The sequence below is a fragment of the Lontra canadensis genome, unplaced genomic scaffold, assembly GCF_010015895.1.
Source record: "Lontra canadensis isolate GAN:19392208 unplaced genomic scaffold, GSC_riverotter_1.0 scaffold101, whole genome shotgun sequence".
Classification (NCBI taxonomy): Eukaryota; Metazoa; Chordata; class Mammalia; order Carnivora; family Mustelidae; genus Lontra; species Lontra canadensis.
Genome location: NW_022631095.1, coordinates 2861412 through 2887250, shown reverse-complemented (window position 1 = coordinate 2887250; position 25839 = coordinate 2861412). Strand labels below are relative to the sequence as shown.

Here is a 25839-nt window from a genome sequence, read left to right as displayed (position 1 = left end):
TCTACTATTATTATATTGTTTTCTTTTTCTTCCTTCACACCTGTTACTATTTGCTTAATATATATTCAGGTGTTCTGATTTTGGGTGGATGCATAAATATAATTGCCATATCTTATTGGTTAATTGATCGTCTATCATCATATAATAATCTTCTATGTTTCTTGCTACTATTTTGGCTTAAAGTTTACTTTGTCTGATTTCGGTATAGCTACTTCTGCTCTTCTTGTATGGAATATCTTTTGCTGTCTCCTTACTTTGAATCTATACATGTCATTGAAGCTGAAGTGAGTCTATTATAGGAAGTGTATAATTGAGTCTTATTTTTTATTCATCAACTCTATGCCTTTTATTTATTTATAATTTTTAAAACATTTATTTATTCGAGAGAGAGAGAATGTATGTGAGCAGGGGAAGGGGCAAAAGGAGAGGGAGAGAATCTCAACCAAACTCCCCACTGAGTGCGGAGTCTGACATGGATTTGATCTCATGACCCTGAGATCATGACCTGAATGGAAATCAAGAGTCAGATACTTAACCGACTAAACCACCCAGGTACCACACTCTTTGTGTTTAGATTGGTCTATCCATTAACATTAAGAGTAATTATTGATAAATAAGGACTTATTGATGTCATCTTGTTTTCTGGCTGTTTTACAGTTCTGTTTTTTCTTTTATTCTTTTTTTTTGATGCCTTCCTTTATATATTGATGATTTTCTTCTCTATCTTTTTTGTTTCCATTGAGGAATTTTTCTTTGTGGTTCTCATGAGGTTTACATTATAAAACATAAAACATAAAGTAAAAACATCATAAAACAAATTATATATATATATATATATATATTTCTGATAACAGTGTAACCTTGATCATATACAAGACTAATATTCTTTTATTCCCCCTTTTATGTTTTGCATTTCAAAATTTATATCTTTTTGTGTATCCACTAAAAACTGGTGAAACTATAACTATTTTTAATACTTCCTGTTCTTTAACCTTTATTCTAGATTTAAGTACTTAGCACATTAGTGGGGCATTTTGAATCTGACTACATACTTAACTTTGCCAATGTGTTGTATATTTTCATATGTTTATATGTTACTAATTAGCATTCTTTTGTTTCAGCTTGAAGAAAACTTTTCAGCATTTCTTATAGGGTAGGTTTAGTGGTGATAAATTCCCTCAGCTTCTGTTTATTAGGGGAAAATCTTTATCATATCTTCAGTTCGCAAGGACAACTTTACTACTTGAAGTATTCTTAGTTGGCAGCTTCTTACTTTTAGTATTTTCAGTATGTCATCCCATTTCTCCTGCCATGTGAGGTATGTGCTTAGAAACTCACTGATAGTCTTATGGTGATTTTCTTGTCTGAGAGATATTTTTTCTCTCACTTTTAAAATTCTCTCTCTTTAATTTTAGACAGTTTTGTTATTGTCTTGGAGAAGAATATTTTGGTTGAAATTTTGCTTTATGGAAATATTTGCTTTATGAACTTTCATGTCCAAATCTCTCCCCAGTCTTGGGAATTTCTCCATCATTCTCTCTTAAATAAGCTTCCCATTCCTTTCTCCCCCTCTTCTTCTTCCAGGAATCCAGTGTGTACCTTATATCTTTTCATGGTGTTCCATAATTTCCACAGGCTTTCTTGATTCTTCTTCCTTTTTTTTTTTGTTTTTTTGTTTTTTTTGTTTTGTTTTGTTTTGTTTTGCACTTCTGATTAAATAATTTCAACTGATTTTTCTTCTAGATCACTCTCTCTTCAGCTTATTCAGGTTTGCTGTTGAAGCTCTCTATTGAATCTTTACTCAGTCATTATATACTTTGGCTATGAGAGTTCTAGTTTTGTTTTGTTTCCTTTTCTTTCCTTCTCTTTGTTGAGCTTCTCATTTTTATTCCTGGTATGATTAAATTATTTATCTATATTCTCCTGTAGCTTTCTGAGTGTCTGTAGAGCAGTTACTTTGAATTCTTTGTTGAGCAATTATTTGATCACCATTTCTTTGGGACAGTTATTGGAGATTTCCTATATTATTTTGCTGGAGATATTTCCTGATTCTTCAGGATCTCAGTAGCCTTGCATGGATGTCTATACATTTGAAGATGTGGTCACCTCTTCCAGACTTTATGGACCAGTTTTGAAAAAGGGAAGCTTTCACCTGTGAATGGAGCACACTTGATCAAGCTGTGATTCTGGGTCTAGTGATGCAGAGTACTAAGTCCTGTGGCACCCAGTGACACAGCGTCCAGGGAGCTGTAATGTCTTTTTGGCTCAGGTTACTGGGGTCTACCTTATCAATGCTTGTATCATCCTTGGGAAACACCTTATGGGGTCTATAGTTGCTGCAAGTGTTGTTTGGGTCCTAAGTGGAACTTCCAGGACCAACAGTTAGCAGCAAGTTTAAGCAGTGTTGGTGGCTAGACAAAATGGTGTGCACACATTTAACTGTGGAGCCCAGCTGCAAGTGCCTATGTAATGGCAGAGATCAGTTGGAGACACATGTGTGATCAGGGCCAGGGTAAGAAGCAAGGGCCAGTGCCAGCTATGGGTCATGGGAAGCTGCAGTGGCTCTGGGTTTGTTTGCTCTCATGGTTTCACAATCTATCTCCAGATGTGCATACTTCAGTGGAGGCAGCGATGGGCCTTTGGCTAAGAGACATAGAGATGCACAGCTGGAGGGGTTATCTTCAGGTGCACTGTTGAAGTATTTGTATTTAGAATATACAAAAAATTATATTAAGGATACATAAAGAACCTTGAAACAATAAAAAGCAGACAACCCTACAAAAAATGGAAAAAATATTTGAATTGAAATTTCATCAAAGAAGAGATGACAAATAAGCACATGTAAAAATGTCCAACTTAATTTTTCACTGGGAAAATACAAATTATATTCAAAATTAATACCATTACATCTCTATAAAAATTGGTTAAATTTCAAAAACTAACCATGGTGTGAAGATAGTGTCCCATATATTGTCATTGTAATGTAAAATTGCAATTTCACAGCTTCTTAAGAAGGTAAGCATTTACTTACCATATAATCCACTCATTTCATGATTTACCGAAGAAATAGAATGCTTATGCAAGTACAAATCTTTGTATATAAATGTTTATAACAGTTTTATTTGTAGTAGATAAAATTTGGAAATAACCTCAATATAAATCAACAGTGATTAATAAACATAATACTGTATATTTAAATAATAGATTACTATTGAACAACAACAAAAAAATGAGCTATATAGTTACATGTACCAATGTGGATGAATTTCAACATTACCCTATGTGAAAAGGAAATATTAAAAAGAATACTGCCTAACTTTATATTAAATTGTAAAAACATGTAAACTAATTTATAGTGAGAGAATGCAGATAAATCAGTGGCTGCCTATGTGGGGGAGTAGTAGCGTAGTGAGATTATAAAGGAGCAAGAGGAATGTTTTGTGGATAATGGATATATTCATTATTTTGATTGAGGTGATTTTATGGATGTATACATATAACAAAACCTATCAATCATAAATTTTAAATATATGTATTTATTATATATCAGAAATACCTCCAAGATGTTAAAGTAACAATATTTAAATAAATGAGGATATTCACACTATTTTGTTGTCCAATCTCAGACACTAGCTAAAACCACTTTATTACTTACCAAATAAAAAATTTTAAGAATTTTACACTAAATGGAGGAAAGCCACAAATGTCAAACAAAACAATCTTTAAATATTTGCCTAATTGAGGTATATATTTATCAAATCTTATCCATATGTACAGTTGAAATATTTGCATTTTATTGTATATAAAGAATAACTATGATAAAAAAAAGAAATATCATATATATGAAATATCCAAGACTCCCATCCACTGCTAATGGGAATATAATTGTTCATTTAGGAAAATCATTGGATAATTTACTAATGTTTAAAATAAGCATATGCTATGAATAAGCATTGCTACTCAAAGGGCATATATCTATTAAGAAGTATGTGTAGTGTACATATGTTGACTAAAAGACATGTATTAGAATATTCATAAAGCACTATTCATTATACTCATAAATGCAAGTTACACAAATATTCATAAGGAATAGAATACATTAATGGTTGGTATTTCTATGCAAAGATATACATACAGTGGTGTGAATGAACATTTTGCAACTATAAACAACAATGTGAGTGAATTCCCAAGTTAGGTAATAATGACCAAAAAAAAAAAAAGGAAAAAAGTGTATACAATATAATTCTATTTACATAAGGTTTAATATCTGTAAAAAATTGATTCATGCTCTTAGAGACCTAAGTAGTAATTATCTTTAGGAAGAATAATGACTGGAAGGAGTCAGGTTGGCAGTTCTGAGATACTGGTAATATTATGCTTCCTGGATTTGGTGTTGGTTACATGAATGTGTTTAATTTAGAAAATTCTTTAAGCTGTGTAATTATGACATACATCCATTTCTGTTTACATGTTATAATTCAGCAAAAATTCACTAAATAAATAATAATAATAGAAGAAATCAAGATATTTATAAACTTTGGAAAGAAATGATGATTAAAAACGTCCTGAGGATTCTCTTGGATTCTAGCAGGATCTGTTTTGAGATCTGAATAATTTTTGCTAATTCATTGCTAATATATTTATATATTGTGTACATTTCTGAATCATGTAACACTTTAATTTTTAAGTATAAGAAATAACAGATGTTTGTCTTTCTCTGACTGACTTATTTCATTTAGCATTGTTCTAGTTCCATCCATGTCATTGCAAATGGTAAGATTCCATTTTTTATGGCTGAATAATACTCCATTGCAAATATATATATATATATATATATATACACAAATATATGACATCTTTTTTTTTTAAATTTATCAAGTTTTTATTTGAGTTCCAGTTAGTTAACATGCAGTGTAATATTAGGTTCAGGTGCACATCATTTTTTTCTATATATATATTTTTTAATTTTATTTTATTTTTTACGGTGTTCCAAAGTTCACTGTTTATGCATCAAACCCAGTGCTCCATGCAATACATGCCCTCCTTAATACTCACCACCAGGTTTACCTAACCCCCTACCCCCTCCTCTCCAAAACTCAGTTTGTTTCTCAGAGTCCACAGTCTCTCATGCTTCATCTCCCCCTCCTATTTCCCCCAACTCCTTTCTCTTTTCCATCTCCCGATGTCTCCCATAATATTCCTTATGCTCCACAAGTAGGTGAAACTATATGATAATTGGATTTCTCTGCTTGACTTATTTCACTCAGCATAATCTCTTCCAGTCCCACCCATATTAATACAAAAGTTGGCTATTCATCCTTTCTGATGGAGACATAATACTCCATTGTAAATATGGACCATATCTTCTTTATCCATTCGTCTGTTGAAGGGAGTCTTGGCTCTTTCCACATTTTGGTGACTGTGACCATTGCTGCTATGAACATCGAGGTACAAGTGGCCCTTCTTTTCACTACATCTGTATCTTTGGGGTAAATACCCAGTAGTGCAATTGCCTCATGGGTCATAGGGTAACTCTATTTTTAATTTCTTATGGAATCTCCACACTGTTTTCCAAAGTGGCTGCACCAACTTGCATTCTCCCCAACAGTGTAAGAGGGTTCCCCTTTCTCCACATCCTCTCCAACACGTGTTGTTTCCTGTCCTGTTAATTTTTTCCATTCTAACTGGTGTAAGGTGGTATCTCAATGTGGTTTTGATTTGAATCTCCCTGATGGCTAATGATGATGAACATATTTTCATGTGTCTGTTAGCCATTTGTATATGTCTTCTTTGGAGAGGTGTCTATTCATATCTCCTTCCCATTTTTTGATGTGATTATCTGTTTTGTGTGTGTTGAGTTTGAAGAGTTCTTTATAGATCTTGGATATCAGCCCTTTGTCTCTAGTGTCATTTGCGAATATCTTCTTCCATTCCGTGGGTTGCCTCCTTGTTTTGTTGACTGTTTCCTTTGCTGTGCAGAAGATGTTGATCTTGATGAAGTCCCCAAAGTTCATTTTCCCTTTTGCTTCCTTTGCCTTTGGAGACATATCTTTAAAGAAGTTGCTGTGGCTGATGTCAAAGAGGTTACTGCCTATGTTCTCTAGCATTTTGATAGATTCCTGCCTCGATTTGAAGTCTTTTATCCATTTAAAGTTTATCTTTGTGTATGGTGTAAGAGAATGGTCAAGTTTCATGCTACACATAGCCATCCAATTTTTCCCAAGGTGTACATCTTCTTTATCCATTTATCTACACTGTACGTTAACAGATTTTATCTAGATGCATAAAACATGAGTCCTTTAAAGTTGATTTTCTCCAAGAAGAGAAACTGACTAGGCAAGGGTAAGGGAAGAGGGTTTTCATAGAATATTCCTTTCTAAATTTTTAACTTAAATCCTATTAATGTGTTACTTTTTAAAAACATTGATGTCATAAATATGCTGAATATAGAAAGCAGTACTCAAAACATTTATACAGTTACTATAATAATTAAACTAATATCCTTAAAGGACAAATATGAAATGTGATAAAAGTATCATTGTTGTTAGGGGCTATGAGTTTAAATGTCCTTTTGTTTTCCCCTTTAAGAGTTGGCAATGTATTAAAATTTCAATTATTTATACAAATATTTATATAAAAAGATTAAAGTAAAAAATATGTTTATTTAAATATTTGGTGAAGTGAATATCCACTATGGTGGATATTTGGTGAAGTGAATATCCACTATGTTTCATTTCTAGATATAATTTTTATTAAAGAAGACTCCAGTGCACAGCAGAACAACTGGCTTATTCTGAGTTTCTACATTGTTCTGCCCTTTATCATAATATTCACCATTATGATCATGAAACGAAATGAAATGAGAAAATCATGCAACAGAGAGAATGCAGAATATGAAGGGTAAATATGACTATGCAAATTATTATCTTAAATTTTACTGCTCATCGACCAGTGAAATACATTCATAGTTCTATAATGCTTAGTGATATTCATTCTTAAGTATGCACTATTTTTATAATTTTATTTTCCAATAGATTGTTGCTAGCATATTGCAGAAAGTCAGAATTGTGGCTATTCTAGAATTGTTTTCCTCATAAGTATTTACAGTGTTTAGATGTTGCTATTCTTACATTTGTCATTCTTCTCTTCTGGTGACCAAACTGTTGACTCATTGAAAGTAAGAAACCCTCTTCCACTGTTGGTGGGAATGCAAGTTGGTGCAGCCACTTTGGAGAACAGTGTGGAGATTCCTCATTTAAATCCTTAAATGTGACATCACAAATGAAAATTTCAGCTTCAAAGTAGTAATGGGGTTTTTTTGAAGGCTATATTACTGGTATATTTTATGAAGATTTTTTTTATCTATACACACCTTGTTTGTAATATTGTTCAGGGAAGTGATGGATCATACACACTGAAAGAGAAAGTGACTTAATTGACCTATTATAATTCTCTGCAGAAAAGAAAAAGAAAGAAATCAATGAAAGACCTCACAGGTAATGATATTGAGGGGATCTGAGTAATGTACATGCTCAATGCATCTCCACAATCCAAAAATTTCTACTGCCCCAGACTCAATAAATATCCCTTTATAAACAGTTTTAGATGGCCTGGGATATATATCTTTTGGTCTTTCATCTTGTGTATTCTATAAGTAATATACACTTGGAACCATTGAAAACATTATTTTAACCAGCTAGAAATAAAATTATTTCATCTTATAAATAAATATTCATTTCTGTTATGTGTTACCTTCTTAATTAATTTTATAAAAGACTTTGAATTTCAACTAAGTTTGGAATATCTAGCATAGAACCATCTATCCTGGAATCATCAGGTATTCCCTTAGGATGGCAACCCAAGCTTGATCCTTACAGAGTCTTATTTTCAGAGTTGCCTTAATCAACTTATTGATATCTTATGCTATAGGTAAGAAAATCTTGACTCTGGAATATAATCACCTCAACCTTGAGTAAACAATGTATGTAAGAGAGTTTAATTACCTGGTTTTCCTTTCTTATTTCTTCATTAGTTTTCCAAAGGGACTTTTTATCCATCTTTTTGTTATATTTTGGATGGCCTCTGTGAGAATGCCCTTTCAGTCCTTGCTCTCCATGACACACTCAGTCTTTCATTTGAGTGAACTTATGCAAAATTAATAGGTAAAATATTGGATCTTCTAACAAAATATGGTAATCTGGATCACTTGTCTTCATAAAAATAGTCATCGAAATTAATAAAATAACATACTACTAAAATGTTCTATTAAGTTAAACCCTGGAAAAAAACTAGAAGACATAGTGGTTATCAAAATATGAAGAAAGCTCCAGCAAGACTGGCAAAGTTAAGGAAGAATACTTGGAATAGCCATAGTATTTCTGGGGGCTTAAACAACTGGGAATGAGGGATGGCACGCAAACTGTGCTGGGAAGCCAATTCAAACCCAAATCTAAGACCAAGATTTCACAACAAGAAGGGATTCAATTTTACTCTATGTGAGATAGGAATGATGATAGTGTTTCTCCTATACATATTTTAATTACTAGTGAGACTGCCAGTCTTTATTTTCCTCTGGGCTGTACTGTTTTTCTGTACACAGAAATTACTTTTCATATCATTTGACCTCTTGCCCCCATTTGTTTATATTTTATCTTTACAGAAGTTGTATACACACATATACACACATATAGTTTACTCATACTTTTTTTTTAAAGATTTTATTTATTTATTTGACAGAGATCACAAGTAGGCAGAGAGGCAGGCAGAGAGAGAGGTGGAGGCAGGCTCCCTGCGGAGCAGAGAGCCCGATGGGGGGCTCGATCCCAGGACCCTGGGATCATGACCTGAGCTGAAGGCAGAGGCTTAACCCACTGAGCCACCCAGGCGCCCCTACTCATGCTTTTTCAAAGATTTTATTTATTTGAGAGAGAGAGAGAGAGAGAGCACAATGGGGTAAGGGGCAGAGAGAGAAGCAGGCTCCATCCTGGGACTCTGGGATCATGACCTGAGCTGACGCTTAACTGACTGAGCCACCCAGGTGCCCCTACTAATGCTTTTTATTCATACATGAATATTCCCCTGGATTCTTATTGAATTTATAAAGTATTTAGAGAAACTGACTTTAAGTATTGTTTAGGTTTATTCTGGAGCATGTAAAACAAGAATAAGTTCAAAAATATCAAATGATTTCTCATCACATAAAGGCATAATTGTTGATTTGCATTGATACACTGAATATGTGTGTGAGCTGTTGAAAACCTACAAGAAGCACACAACACAGTATGCGCAAAAAAAAATCAATGTGGACACTCATATCTCCTCCAACAATTTCAAATGTAAGATATCACCAGTAACAATATCCAGTTCTGGGGTCTCTTTATAGGAAGAGTTTTAAAATTATTTTGATGCCTTTACTTGTTGTAATCTATTCATATTTCATGTTCTTTCTTGAGACAACTTTGGAAATTTGTGTCTCCTAGGAATATTATTTTATCAAAATATAATATTTTGCTACATAAAGTTGTTCATATTATATTTTCTTGACATTATTTTAATTTCTGTAGGACAGTAGTAAATTCTTATATTTCATATTTGATTTTGTGTCTAACCTCTTTTTTTCTTCTTAAATCTAGTTAAAGCTTTCTTAATTTTTACACTCACCACTGCCTCTGCACTGTTTTTGATGGAATTACCAAAACTCTTAGTTGTCAAAACTGACCAGCATTTTTAAAAAATATTTTATTTATTTATTTGACACAGAAAGAGAGATCACAAGTAGGCAGAGAGGGAGGTGGAGATGGGGGGAAGCAGGCTCCCTGCTGAGCAGAGAACCTGAAGCTGGGCTCAATCCCAGGACCCTGAGATCATGATCTGAGCCGAAGGCAGAGGCTTAACCCACTGAGCCACCCAGGCGTCCCCTGACCAGCATTTTCTTTAATATTTTGCTTGTTTTGTCAAAATATTTCACTCTGTTGACCATTCTCTGCTTTCCTGAAATTCTTTTCTTAATTGCAAAGCAGGTCTACTAGCAACAGTTTCCCTCAGTTGTTAATTTTCAGTTTGTTCTGCCTTTTACTTGTAGTTATTTGGGATGATTAAGTGACAGATTTAATACATGCCAAAATAAAAACTGAAAGTTTGTATATACTGTTTTTTATAGTCACCTACAAAGCTGTCCTTAACTCATGCTCTTTGCCTCATTATATGGATTAGAATTACTACCCTGTGTAATTTGTTTCAGTCTGAAGAACGGCTTTTGTTATTTCTTGTAAGGGATGTCTACTAGTAACAAATTTTCCTAAAAAGAGAAAATATCTTTGCTAGAATTTTGTAAATCTAGGAATATCTTTATGTGACTATTATCATGGAAACACAGTCTTGCTAGATATAGGATTCTTAGTTGACAGATTTATTTCATTCAGTAATTTCATATACCATCAAATTGTCTTCCCGCTCCTGCTGTTTCTGAGAAGATGCTATTCTTAATAAAATCCCTTTGTAGGTGATAAGTTGTTTATTCTTACTACTTTCCAGATTATTTTTATGTCCATGTCTTTCAAATTTTAACTATCATGTGTCTAAGTATGAATCTCTGTTTTTATCCTACTTGGAATTCATTGAACTTCTGTGGTATTTAATGTATTTCATCATATTGGGGAAATTACCAGCCACTTATCTTCAGAAATGTACTTTTTTCTCCCATGTCTCTCTATTCTTTTTAGAATCCATTAGTTATATGCCAGTGCACTTCATGGTGTCTATATATATGTGAAGCTCTTCTGACTTTTTAAAAACATTTTCCTCTTTTCTTCTAAATATTTATCAGTATGGATCTGTGTTCAAGTTAGCTAAATCATCTACAAACTCACATCTACTGCTGAGTCTTTCTTTTGACTTTTTAATTTTAGTTATTGTATTTTCAACTTCATAATTTCCATTTGTTTTTTATAATTTCAATTTTTTGTTAACCTTTTTTAAATTGAGGTATGATTGATATACAGCATTATATTAGTTTTAGATGTACAACAAAATGATTTTATATCTATAAACATTGCAAAATGATTGCCACAGTAAGTCAAGTTAATATGCCTCATACAGACACATAGGACTAATTTTTTTTTTTTTTTTTTTTTTTTTTTGGTGACGAGAACTTATAAGACCTGGATTTTTTTAGCTTTAAAATATGCCATACAGTATTATTAACTACAGTCACTATGTTGTACATTACATCCCCATGATGTATTTATTTATAACTGGAAGTTTGAACCTTTTCACTACCTTCTCCTATGTTACCCAGTCCCCAACCTCAACACCTGGCAATGGCAAAATTTTCTTTGTTTCTATGACCTGGTTTCTTTTCGTTGTTGTCATTTATTTTACTTAGATTCCACATATAAGCAAGGGAGAGCATACAGTATTTGTATTTCTCTGCCTGACTTATTTCACTTACTATAGTGAATTCAATGTCCATATGTATTTCACTCCTTTTTATGGTTGAATTTATATATATATATGTGTATATATATATATATATATACACATATATATATATATAATTTTCTTGATATGTCCATCCATTGATAAACAGGTTGTTTCTATATATTGGCTAGTATAAAAATGCTGCAATGAACACATGGTGCATATATCTTTCTCAGTTACTGTTTTTTAGTTTCCTTCAGATAAATACTCAGAAGTGAGATTGTTAGATCATATGGCAGTTCAATTTTTAATTTTTTGAGGAAAAGACATGCTGTTTTCCATAAAGGTAGCACCAATTTACCTTCCCACTAATAATGTGTAATGATTTCCTTTGTTCCACATCCTCGCCAACACTCGTTTTTTGTCATCCTTTTGAAAATATCAATTCTAAAGTTTCATTGTAGTTTTGATTTGCACACTCCTGATGATTAATGATGTTGAGTATCTTTTCAGATATCTGTTGGCCATTTATAAAACTTATTTGGAAAAATTCTATTCAGATTTTGTGCATGTTTTTCAATTAAATTTTTTTTTCACTCTTGAGTCATCTTAGTTATTTTTATATTCAGAATCTTAACCCCTTATCTGCTTTATGAATTGCAAATATTTTATCCCATTCAGTAGGTTGCCCCCTTATCTGCTTTATGAATTGCAAATATTTTATCCCATTCAGTAGGTTGATGGTTTTCTGGCTGTTTAGAAGTTTTTAGTTGGATAAAATGCCAGTTGTTTATTTATTTTTTTAAAAGATTTTATTTATTTATTTGACAGAGAGAGATCACAAGTAGGCAGAGAGACAGGCAGAGAGAGAGGGGGAAGCAGGCTCCCCACTGAGCAGAGAGCCCGATGCGGGGCTCGATCCCAGGATCCTGGGATCATGACTTGAGCTGAAGGCAGAGGCTTAACCCACTGAGCCACCCAGGTGCCCTGCCAGTTGTTTATTTTTATTGCTTTTCTTCTTGGGGTCAGATTAAAAAAATCATCAACAAAATCAATGTCAAGAAATTTAACTGCCTCTGTTTTCTTCTGGAGTCTTACAATTTCTGGTTTACATTAAAGTCTTTAATCCATTTTGAGTTAATTTAAGTGTATTGTATAAGATGGTGGTCCAGTTTCATTCTTTTGCATATGGTTGACCAATTTTCCAACACCATTTATCGGAAAAGATTTTCTTTTCTCCATTGAATATTCTTACCTCTTTTGTCACAAATTAATTGACTGTATATGCATGGGCTTATTTGGGGGGCTTCTATTCTTTTTCATTGATCAATGTGTTTGTTTTTATGCCACAACTATAATGTTTTAATTACTACACTTTTGTAATACATTTTGAAGTCAGAGACCATAATGCTTTCAGTTTTCTTCTTCTTTCTCCTGATTGTTTTGACATATAGGGGTCTTCTGTTGTTCTATACCCTATTGTAGAATGCTTTGATGTATTTCTATGAAAAATGTCATTGAAATTTTGATAGGGATTACATTGGATCTGTGGATCATTTGGGATTATATAAAAATATTAATAATAAATTTTCCAATCCATGATAATAGATTATCTTTATATTTTTTCTTTAATTTCTATCATCAATGTTTTATAGTTTCCATGTACAAGTCTTTTACTTCCACAGCTGAATTTATTTTCTAGATATGTTATTATTTTTGATGTAATTTAAATGGCATTGTTTTCTTTCTGATAGGTAATTATTAATACAATAAATGCAGAAGATTTTGTAAATTGATTTTTCATCCTGCAACTTATTTAATTTGTTTATTAGTTCTAACAATTTTTTGGTGGAGTATTTAGGGTTTACCATATATAATATGTCATCTGCAAAGTGACAGCTTTGCTTCATCCTTTCCAATTAGATACATTTGTATCTTTTCTCGAATAACTGCTCTGACTAGGATTTTAATCCTATGTTGAATAACAGTGATGAGAGGGCATCCTTGTCTTATTTCTAATCTTAGAGGGCAGCTCAACTTTTTCACTGTTCAGCATGGTGTTAGTTGTGTGTTTATCATATTTGGACTTCAATATGTTGAAGTATATTCCCTCTATACCTGTTTTGTTGAGAGTTTTTTTCATAAATTGGTATTAACTTTTGTCATGTTTCTGCATCTAGAAAGATGATGATATGATTTTTAGCATTCATTTTTGTTAATGTAATGTGTCATGTTGGTTGGTTTGCAATTGTTGAAATGTCTTTGCATCCCAGAAATAAATACTATTTTGATTATGGTATATGATCCTTTTAATGTATTGTCGAATTCAGTATGCTAATATTTTGTTGAGAATTTTTTGCATCTACGCTCATCAGGGATATTGACCTACAATATCCTCCTATTGTGACATCCTTGTCTAGTTTGAGTATCAGGGAAATGCTGGCCTCATAAAATGAGTTTGGATGTTTCCTTCTGTTTGTTTGGTTTGGTTTGGTTTGGTTGAGTTTGGTAAGGACTGGTTTTAAATCTTTGAATGTTTGGAAGAAATCACCAGTGAAGCCAACTGGTCCTAGAATTCCATTTGTTGAGTGGTTTTTAATTACTCTTTCAATTTCCTTACTAGCAATTTTTCTAGTCAGATTTTCTATTTCTTAAGAATCAGTCTGGGTAGCTTGTTTCTTAGAATTTATTCATTTCTTCTAGGTTGTAAAATTTTTGTCATATAATTATTCATGGTAGTTTTATGATTCTTTGTGTTTCTTTTTTTTAAATGTATTTATCTTAAAGAGAGAGAGAAGAGGGGGAGAGAGAGAGAGAGAAGGGGAAGGGGTAGAGAAAGAGGGAGAGAAAGAATCTCAAGCAGATTCCCTGCTGAGTGTGCGGCCTGATGAGGGGCTTGATCCCACAGCCCTGAGTTCATGACCTGAGCTGAAATCAAGAGTTAGCCACTTAACCAACAAAGCCACCCAGGCGTGCCAATTTTTTGCATTTCTGACATCAGTTATACCTTCTATTTCATTTCCAATTTTTTTTAACTCCTCTCTTTTTCCCTCAGTGAGTGTAGCAAACTTTGTTAGCTGTGTTTCTTTTTAGAGAACAAGCTTTAAGTTTTATTGATTTTTTTTCTATTGTCTTTTTAGTCTCCAATTCATTTATTTTATTACTATCTTTTTTTATCTCATTGTTTCTACTAACTTTGGATTTGTTCATTCTTTTTTAGTTCCTTGAGGTGTAAAGCTATGCTGTTTACTTGGGATTTTTCTTGTTTCTTGATGTAGGCATCTATTGCTATGAAATTCCCACTTAGAAGTGCTTTTGTTGCATCCCATAAAATTGGTAAGTCGTATTTCCATTTTTATGTGCTCACATATTATTTTAATTCTCTTTTGACTTTTTCTTTGACCCATTGGTTGTTCAGCAGTATATTATTTACTCTCCACATATTTGTGAACTTTCCAGTTTTCTTTTTGTAATTGTTTTCTAGTTTTATGCCATTGTGATCAGAAAAGATGCTTGACATTATTTCATTCTTCAAATGTATTATGACCTTTTTGTAGCTTAATATATCATCTCTCCTAGAGAGGTAGGACTAGATCTATCTTTTCCAGATATCTATAGCTTAATTTATGCTGTAACCTATGTCTACACTAAGGTTCCATATATGCCTGAGAAAAATATGTATTCAATTTCTCTTGGATGGAATGTTTTGTATGTATCTGTTAAGTTCATCTGGTCTAATACATCATTTAAGGCAAAGGTTTCCTTAATTGTTTTTCTGTCTAGGTGATCTTTCCTTTGATTTAAGTGGGGTATTAAAGTCTCCTACTACTATTGTATTGCTCTACCTCCTGGTAGATCTGTTAATATTTGCTTTATATATTTAGGTGCATTACAGTTGTTATATTCTCCTTGGACTGACACCTTTATCATTATGCCTTCTTTGTTTCTATTACAGTCTTTGTTTTAAGGTCTCTTTTGTATATCCCAGTTTTCTTTTGTTGTATTGTTATTCTATATTGGATAAGACATTATTATAATACTTTCTTTTCCTTTTTTTTATGGTTTCCTTTAATTCATGGAACAACTGCTTTATAGCAGCTGCTTTATTAAAGTTTTTTCTTCTAAATCTGTCAACTATGATTTTTCAGGCAATTTGTTTCCTCTTCTTTCCCTGGGTGTAGGTCACAATTTCCTCTTTCTTTGCAGTTTATAACATTTTTATTAGAAACTGGAAATTTTAGATAATACATTAATACAGTAGCAATTCTGGATACTTATGTCCACCCACTACACACCCACACAAGGCTCCTTGTTCTTGTTTGATTTTTTGTTTAATGACTTAACTGGAATATTTCTTCGAAATGAATTTTCCCTATAATATGATGCCTCCGTATTGCTCCTCAGATATCACAAATTGCCCTACTGTCTGATCCAATATACCCAATTGCCTTTGCAAGAGTAGCCTTTGAGGATTGTCTCTCTCTGACCCCAAAGACTTTTCTTAGCTGTCTCTTTTTTTTCTGGTTCTCTCTGTTAAAATTTTAGATGGTCTTTAGTTTAGCTTTTTCTCATGAACTACAAGCCTTGTGTACCCAACATAATCTTCATAGTGTATGACAGTGTCCTTAGGTTTGAGCTGCTCCTGTTCCCAATAAATCATTTTCCTTCAGAGAGCTACAGATCCAACAATTTCACTCTTGGACATTAATCTTTGAGAAATGAAAATCATGCTTTCACAGAAACTTGAGAACATATGTTCACAATACCTTAATACACAATATCCTAATATGTAAATCAAGGTCATTCAATGCATAAATCATTACACAACTTATGGTAAATCCATATTACCACATACTACACGATAATAAAAGAAAACAAAGTATTGATAGAAACAATTTTGAGGACACAAAGGGAACTATGCTAAGTGAAACAAAGCCCTTTTCAAAAGTTTATATACACTATGATTCCAATTATATAAAGTTCTTGCCACATTAAAAATTACAGGTTTGGAGAATACAGTAGTAATTGCCAAGAGTTAGGGATAATGAGAAGAGTGGGTGAGTATGTCTATAAAAGAGTATGAACAAGAACTTTTTTTGATGGTATAGTTCTGTATCTTGATGTGATTATAGTTACATGAAGCTACACATGTGATCAGGTTGTGTAAAACTACACACAAACAAATACATGTGTAAATGGTACACTCTGAGCATATTCTGTGGATTGTATTAATGTCAGTTATATTGCTTTCATATTATAGTTAGGCAACATGTTAATATGGGAGAACTGGATAGAAAGTACATGAAACCTTTCTGTACATGCCTTTGCAATTTTCTATGAATATAAATTTACTTAAAAATAAAAGTTTAAAAAATTGGATCATGGGTATGAATTTAATAAGTTGAATTATGCAATTTCTGAAGAAAACACAAAAAAACTCTGTGGATCTAGGACTATACCAAGAGTTATTTCACATGAGAACAAATCATGAGGGGCACCTGAGTTTCTCAGTGGATTAAGCATCTGCCTTTTGCTTGGATCTTGATCCCATTGACTCCATGCTCAGCTGGGAGTCTGCTTCTCCTTTTCCCTATCCCCCTACCCTTCCTGCTGATGCTCTCTCTCTCTCACTCATTCTATCTCTCTCAAGTTAATAAATCTTAAAAAGTAGAAGAAGGAGGAGGAGGAGGGAAACAAATAATGATCCACAAGGAAAATTTCTATGTGGTCAAAATTAGAGATATCTGATCTAAAAAATACCTTGTTAAGAATGTAAAAAGACAAGCTTCAGTCTGGTGGAATATATTTATATAATATATATTATGATATATCCAAATGTATAGACCATATATCCAACAAAAAATTTTTATCTGTAATATATTTTAAAAGTTCAGAATCGACAATTGAAAAGAAATTTGGTTAGCAAAGGGCAAAGACATGAACCGAGATTTGACCAAAGAATGTATAAAGATGGCACGCAAGCACATTATAAGCGATGCTTGACATAAGTAGTCACAAAAAGCCACAAATATCATTAGAAGTTTCAACATCTCTCTCAATACAAATAGATTTAAAAACAGTAAGAATGAAATAGAAATGAAAAATACTAATTAGCCACATGATCTTTCAGAAGACCTCACTACAACAGCAGAAATCACATTTGTTTCAAATACACCTGAAACATTTAACAAGTTAGGTCAATGTGTGCCATGAAAAAGTAAGAATAAATTCAAACAAATTCATGTCATGAAAAATATATAGTCTGAACAAATAGAATTATACTTGTCAATAACAGTAAAAAATCTTAAAACAGTTTGGAAAGCACACATTTTTTTAAAGCACACATGTTTTTAAGTAATTCACTAATCAAAGAAAAAAATCACCAAGGAAATTGAACGTATTTGAACACTAATTGAAAAAATATGATAAAATTTGTCAGATATATATAAAACAGTACTTTAAGGGAAAAGTTACACTCTTAATAATTTATATCAGAAAGTAAGAAATTTTAAATCAATTACAGAAGCTTCTAAAAAGAAACTAGATAAGGAAGAGCAAATTCAACCCCATGTAAAAAAGAAATGAAATTATGAAGTTTAGGAAATAGCAATAACAAAATGGAAAACAGGGAAAAAAATATGAAACCAGTGAAACAAAAATTGATTTTTGGGTAACATCAAAAAAGTACTAACTGTGTAGCCACATTGGAAGGAATGAGAGAGAATAGATAACAATTACAAATATCTAGAATGAGAGAAGGTCCCTCATTACTGATCTTATAGAGAATGAAAAAATACTGAGGATTTTTTTTTTACTTTCATATATATTTTTTATTAGTAATGACAAGATTTTACCCATTGCTTCGGTTTTTTTTTTTAATTTTTATTTTTTCAGTGTTCCAAGATTCATTCATTGCTTATACACCACACCCAGTGCTTCATGCAATATGTGCCCCTCCTTAATACCCACCACCAGTCTCATCTAACTCCCTACTCCCCTCCCCTCCAAAACCCTCAGTTTGTTTCTCAGAGTCCACAGTCTCTCATGGTTTATCTCCCCTCCGACTTCCCCCAATTCACTTTTCCTTTCCTTTTCCTAATGTCCTCCATGTTATTCCTTATGTTCCACAAGTAAGTGAAATCATAGGATAATTGACTCTCTCTGCTTGACTTATTTCACTCAGCATAGACTACTCCAGTCCCATCGATGTATCTACATGGACCCAACAAAGTTAAGTAGTGATCCTTTCTGATGGCTGTGTAATACTCCATTGTATATATGGACCATATCTTCTTTATTCATTTGTCTGTTCAAGGGCATCTTGGCTCTTTCCATAGTTTGGCAATTGTGGCCATTGCTTCTATGGACACTGGGGTACATATGGCCCTTCTTTTCACTACATCTGTATCTTTGGGGTGAATACCCAGTGTGCAATTGCCTCATGGGTCATAGGGTAACTTTATTTTTAATTTCTTAAGGAATCTCCACACTGTTTTCCAAAGTGGTTGCACCAACTTGCATTCTCCCCAACAGTGTAAGAGGGTTCCCCTTTCTCCACATCCTCTCCAACACGTGTTGTTTCCTGTCCTGTTAATTTTTTCCATTCTAACTGGTGTAAGGTGGTATCTCAATGTGGTTTTGATTTGAATCTCCCTGATGGCTAATGATGATGAACATATTTTCATGTGTCTGTTAGCCATTTGTATATGTCTTCTTTGGAGAGGTGTCTATTCATATCTCCTTCCCATTTTTTGATGTGATTATCTGTTTTGTGTGTGTTGAGTTTGAAGAGTTCTTTATAGATCTTGGATATCAGCCCTTTGTCTCTAGTGTCATTTGCGAATATCTTCTTCCATTCCGTGGGTTGCCTCCTTGTTTTGTTGACTGTTTCCTTTGCTGTGCAGAAGATGTTGATCTTGATGAAGTCCCCAAAGTTCATTTTCTTTTTTTTTTTCCTTTGTCTTTGGAAACATGTCTTGAAAGAAGTTGCTGTGGCTAATGTCAAAGAGGTTATTGCCTATGTTCTCCTCTAGGATTCTGATGGATTACTATCTCATGTTGAGGTCTTTTATACATTTCAAGTTTATCTTTGTGTTTGGTGTAAGAGAATGGTTGGGTTTCATTCTTCTATACGTAGCTGTCCAATTTTCCCAGCACCATTTATTGAAGAGACTGTCTTTTTTTCCACTGGATATTTTTTCCTGCTTTGTCAAAGATTAGTTGACCATAGAGTTGTGTGTCCATATCTGGACTCTCTACTCTGTTCCACTGGTCTATGTGTCTGTTTTGTACCAGTACCATGCTGTTTTGGTGATCACAGCTTTGTAGTAAATCTTGAAATCCGGCAATGTCATGCTCACAGCTTTGTTTTTCTTTTTCAACATTTCCTTAGCAATTCGGGGTCTTTTCTGGTTCCATGTAAATTTTAGGATTGTTCCAGCACTTTGAAAAATGTCGGTGGAATTTTGATCAGGATGACATTGAAAGTACAGATTGCTCTGGGCAGTATAGACATTTTAACAATGTTTATTCTTCTGATCCAAGAGCATGGAATTCTTTTCCATCTTCTTGTGTCTTCTTCAGTTTCTTTCATGAGTGCTCTGTAGTCCTTGAATACAGATCCTTTACCTCTTTGGTTAGGTTTATTCCCAGGTATCTTATGGTTCTTGGTGCTAGTAAATGGAACCAGTTATCTAATTTCCCTTTCTATATTTTCATTTTTAGTGTAAAAGAAAGCAACTGATTTCTGTGCATTGATTTTTGTATCCTGCCACATTACTGAATTGCTGTATGAGTTCTAGTAGTTTGAGGTGGAGTCTTTTGGGTTTTCCATATAAAGTGTCATGTCATCTGCAAAGAGAGAGAGTTTGACTTCTCCTTTGCCAATATGAATACTGAGGAAATATTATAAAAGTGTTAATACTAATAAATCTGACAATTTAAATGAAATGGACAAATTCCTAAAAGACTAAAACTATCAAAGCTTATTCAAAAAGAAATGGGGAGGAGCTAAGATGTAGGAGTACTAATAGAACCCTTGGTAGATAGATATCAACTCATTCTGAATATCCAAGAAATCAATCTGAGGATGAACAGAACAAACTACACAACTAGGAGAGAAGGAGCCATAATATGGAAGGAAGGGGGTGTGGAGATGTGATTTGGGGGAGAAATAGGTAACAGATGCTGCCAAGGGGAGGAAACCCTGGTCATGAAGAGAGGCAAGAGAGAGAAAGAGGAGGACACGGGGGATCTCACAAGGAATTCCCCAAAGCCATTGACTGGATATAGAAGGGGTTGATCTTCATGAGCTCTTTTTAAATCAGCAAGGCTCACAGACTGGAGTTTTAGAGGTCCATGGTGAGGCTGGTATGGATCCCTGAGGGTGTTGCAGTGCTCCTGTGGAGAAGGAAGGAAGATAGCCCAGGAACAAATAGTGGCATCTGAGCATCCCTTGGGATATATAGGGAGAGAAGGTTTTCCCTTGTTGGGGTGCATCTGGGAGAGGTGCATTTCCTCTCCAGGAACCAAAGAGCTCGTGAGATCCATTACCTTCCCCTTCCACTCAGCATAGGTGCAGAGACACCTGCTGAGGGTGGCTAACTTGTACACTGGCTCTTTGCTGCACTTTATTCCAAACTCCACTCTACTGCAGTTTGGTGCAACTCCTCTTGTAAGGCAAACCTATGTTAGTAGTAAAGCAGTGAGATCTTCCCCCAGAAGGCCAACATGGGCTTGTGCCACACCAGGACCCTAAAGTTGAGAATTTTAAAACTCAGCCTGCCTGCCTGCTACAGAACACAGGTGCACTGTACTACCAGGAGAGAAGACACACACATAAGGTGTGGGCAGGACACACACAGGGTGAAGGCAGAGATCTGAGGGATGCCTGGGACATATGAGGGGAGATTGTTCACTCTTCTGGAAAGGCTTCCCAGATAGGGATGGGCATGAACTCCCCTCTCTAAGGATGAGGGAGACAAATAAATAACAACATAAGAAAGATACTATTAATTTGTATCCCTCATGAAAGTGGATGGAAATTTTAACAAACTGAATCCAACGTTATATAAAAAGGGATAATATATCATGACCAAATGTGATTTATCAGGGGAATACAAAGTTGGTTTACCTTAATATTCAATCAATATTAGATTGGATTTTTAAAAGATCAATTCAACAGTGCAAGAAAATCATTTGAGAAAAATCACAATATCAACATTCTAATTCCTAACCTACCTCAATTTTTAATCTCTATGTTTCATTTCCTCTCTTGACTGCTGTTCCCTTAATCACTGAAATCATCTGTATGATCCACAAACTCCTTTTGGACATCTACTTTTCTTTCTATGTATTTTTTTCTTAAGTTATCTAATTCACTCTCTTTCCTTAAAATCACCTTTTTAAGTGTTTAATTCAAATTGTAAGGATCAAAATTTGTCGCCAACGACCTATTGCTGGTTCATAAGGGCCTCAAATTCAACAAGTCTTCAACCCAATTGATTATCTCCCCACTCTTGCACAAATTTGTCTCTCCTAAAATTGGCGGTATTATCATCTGAGTTGTTTAGTTGCCTTAACAATTCATCAAGCTTCATATCAAATTAGTCAACACACCTATTTTGTTCCATGTATGTTTTAAGTGTAAATACAAACCTATGAAATAAAATATTAATTTTCCTAGGCAACACACTTGAAAGAAAGTAACACACACACACACACACACACACACACTTCCTTTTCTTAACTTATTTCCTTAGAAAACTGTAATTGTTAATCCATTCTCTGTCTCTTTGAGACATATGTAATTCTTCTTGAAAATTAAATAAAAGTTGTCAATTTCACATTCCAGGAATATTTTTCTTAAGGACTTTGTAGGCAGGTATCTATTTCAAATATAAATATTAAGGAAGATCGCTTCCTGTCTCTCTGGCACCTTTGGAATTTAACCTTGTTGTGGTTCCAAGCTGTAACTTCTAGGTTATCCTAAAGAAATTGGAAGTTTTCTTTATACTTTGGATAAAGAAAGTTAACATGTATGACATGGACTGTATCTGTCCTGTTATATAAAAGGGTAAGATTTCTTTCTCTCCTTGCAATCTCCCTAGCACACCTGTTCGGGTTAGCACTTATTCAATAATAAAACTGCTTTGTTCCTTTCTACATTTGTGAAGAGGATTTCGGGTGGGTTGATAGAGATACTATTTTTAATTACTTTTCCAAAATGCCTCTCATATTTCTATGTCCCCCCCACTCATGGTTTAGCCATGAGTATATTGATATTTCTGGCCTAAACTATGCAAAATTCTTCTAATTAGATTTACTGTTTCCAGTCCTCATTATTAATAGCTTACCATCCCTAGGATCATGATAAGGTTTTTTTGTTTGTTTGTTTGTTTTGTTTTGTTTTATTTTATTGAGATGAAATACCATTCATTCACACTTAAAGATTTTGGGTGATTTAATATTACTCTTAGGAGAAAATTACTGACTTTATACAAGTCATTTATTCACCCAATTATGGTTCAAAACTCAGATGTTACATCCTTTCTGTAACTACATTTGATATATGTAGAGAAAACAAATTAACTATATTTTCAAAGAATTTTGTATATCATGCTAACAATGAATTTATAATTGCTAACTATGACATCTTTTATGCAAATCTGCTTTCCTTCAGCCTCTGACCTGTTTGGTATATAGATAATTTTTCTTTTTTTAAGACAGAGACAGAGAGAGAGAGAGTACTAGTGGCAAGAAGAGGCAGAGAGAGGAATGAGAGAATCTTAAGGAGGCTCCAGCCTCCGCATGGAACTGACATGGCTCCATCTCATGACTCTGAGATCATGAATTGAACTGACATCAAGAATCAGATGCTTAACTAACTGAGTGACACAGGTGACCAAGAAGTAAATACTCAAGCAAAATAAACAGACATAGATATCTTAGGATTAAATATTATATTATTTGCTACTGAAACAAAAATTTAGAAAGAAGTATGAAAATTAAATTTTCTTAAAAAAACAATTTTTGTGTTTCTATTTACAAACAGGAGGAGCAATCAATATTTGAATTTCTCTATAGGTATTTATTTTAAGATATATAAACACAAGTTTTCATGGAAGGAATATTTAAGAATAATTTGAAAAATAGTCCTTATGAAATTGAAATTAGGTAATTCTGTTTTAAATAAATGAAAATTTTTTCCAAATCTATATGTAGTTCACACATTGAAAGGCAATAAAGTTAACTTGGAAAGAACTATCATTTCATGGTTTAGTATACAGGTTGGTTACTTGCCTAATTTCAGATTTTTTTCAAAATTAACTTTTTATTGTAGTAAACTACATCTAACATAAAAAGTTACCATCTTAACCATGTTTATGTGTATAGTTCATTGCTGTAGAGTGTCTTCACATTGTGTGCAAACATCACCACCAAGCATCACCTGAATTCTTCATTTTGCAAAACTAGAATTCTATATCCATTAAATAAGTCCCCATTTCTCCCTCTTCCAAACCTTGGCAACAACAATTCTGCTCTCTGTCTCTAGGAATTTGGCTACTCCAGGTACCTAATGTAAGTGGAGTCATACAGTATTTGTCTTTTATCACTGGCCTATTTTATTTAGCATAATGTCTTCAAGGTTCACCCATGTTGTAGCATATTGCAGAATTTCCTTCCTTTAAAAAAAACTGAAATTTTCTATTGTATGTACATACCACATTTTGTTTATCTGTTCATCTGTCATTGACACTTGGGTAGCTTCCACTTGTTAGTCACTGTAATAATACCGCAATGAACATTAGCATACAATCTCTCTTCTGGACCCTGATTTCAGTTATTTTGGATATATACCCAGAATAACAATGAGTAAAAAACAACCCCTCAAAATGGGAAAAAATATTTGGAAAGCATGTATTTGATAAGTGATTAATATCTAGACTATAGACTATAGACTATAGACTTTAACCCACTGGGGCTAAAGCCTCTGACTTCAGCTCAGGTCATGATCCCAGAGTTCTGGGATAGAGGCCCGCATCGGGTTCTTTGATCCACAGGGAGCCTGCTTTCCCCTCTCTCTCTGCCTGCCTCTCTGCCTACTTATGATCTCTGTCAAATTAATAAAATCTTTAAAAAATATATATAGACTATATAGAGAACTCCTGAGAGTCAACAACAAAAATAAGCACCTGATTAAAAAATGGCCAAAGGACCACTTAGTCTCCTAAACATAGATTTTTTCTAAGAAATATAAGTGTACAGAATTGAATGAACATTTTATTTTTCAGTCATTTCATAGCCAAAATTACTTCGCCTCATGCTTAAATTATAAATCAATACTAGAATAATATACACATATTTATATTTCAATTAGCAATAATCGTGCCTCGGATAAACCTCATTAGCTACGATACTGCCACTGCGCAAAGCTACACATATTTATATTTGTTTAGTGTTTTATTTGGACTCCTTAGTTTTGTAAGAATCAAATTTATCTATAATAGAATTGATTTTTGAATTTTTAATTCTTTCTTTTTATGTGTGTTTTCACCTGAGATTTTAAATTATAAATTCAGTAGTAGATATGGTTAAAACAGGCAACTGTCTGCTGCCAAACATATTGTGAATTTCCATTTTCTGTTTTCCTTCACCACAGTAATTCAGTCATTGTGCCAGAAAACTACAATGTGGACTATTAAGATTGGCAAACATTTCACCAGCAAATGGCCCGTTACTAAAGGAGAAAACGCATTTTATGACCCTTACGTCATCCCTGAACGCATTTCCAATGTCCGCAGTTTGAAAAATAAAGCCCAAGCCCAAGAGGGCAGAGGACAGGCTGGCGTGTGCCTTCCTGTGTGCAACGGGCGGTGGGTGGGCTCCCGGGACTGCGACTGTGGCTGTGCATGCCACTCGGCAGAGGGGCGGGGTGGGCGGAGCAGCCGTGCCCTCCGCCCCCCCCCCCCACCGCTCCTCTGCCTCCCCACAGACCCTGCAATCCTCTACCCCACCCGCCGGAGTTCGCAGGGCCCCACCAGAGCGGCCACCGTTAAGCAGCCAACAGCCATCACTGTGCTAAGACCAGCAGGCTACGCAATGCTGTCTCTCCTGCTGATCCTCTATCCTCTCGTGCCTGGGCAGGCTGACCTCCGTGGACCATCTTAAGGGAAGGACCCTTCTCCATAGAAGGCCACATGCCACAGAGCCTCTGGGCATGGCGGGCCCCAGAACCTTGCTCCAGAACCCCGATTCTGGCTGGAGAGAGCCCAGTGTCTTGTCACAGCCGGCTTAGAGTCAGCATCCTCCTAGGCCTGCTTCTGGGAGGGCTTGGAGCAGAACTGGGACAGTTGCCCCTCACTTGCCTGACCCTGAACTTGGAGGAGAGGTTGCGCATCTTCTGGGAAGTGGGGCCTTAAA

At 34.3% G+C, this 25839-nt stretch overlaps 1 protein-coding gene and 1 non-coding gene across 2 annotated transcripts in view; one reads left to right on the top strand and one right to left on the bottom strand.

The window, feature by feature from the left end:
* ADAM18 (ADAM metallopeptidase domain 18) overlaps positions 1–25249 on the top strand; it is a 186232-nt gene extending 160983 nt beyond the window's left edge. Inside the window, exons 19-20 of the mRNA XM_032838071.1 lie at positions 6741–6900; positions 25079–25249. Coding sequence (XP_032693962.1) covers positions 6741–6900; positions 25079–25121 — 203 coding nt within the window. The 3' untranslated portion in view covers positions 25122–25249. The remainder of the gene's footprint in view (positions 1–6740; positions 6901–25078) is intronic.
* LOC116855388 lies at positions 24720–24853 on the bottom strand. Its single transcript, XR_004380340.1, has one exon. It is a non-coding gene; the product is annotated as a U4 spliceosomal RNA (small nuclear RNA).
* Positions 25250–25839: the final 590 nt, after the last annotated feature.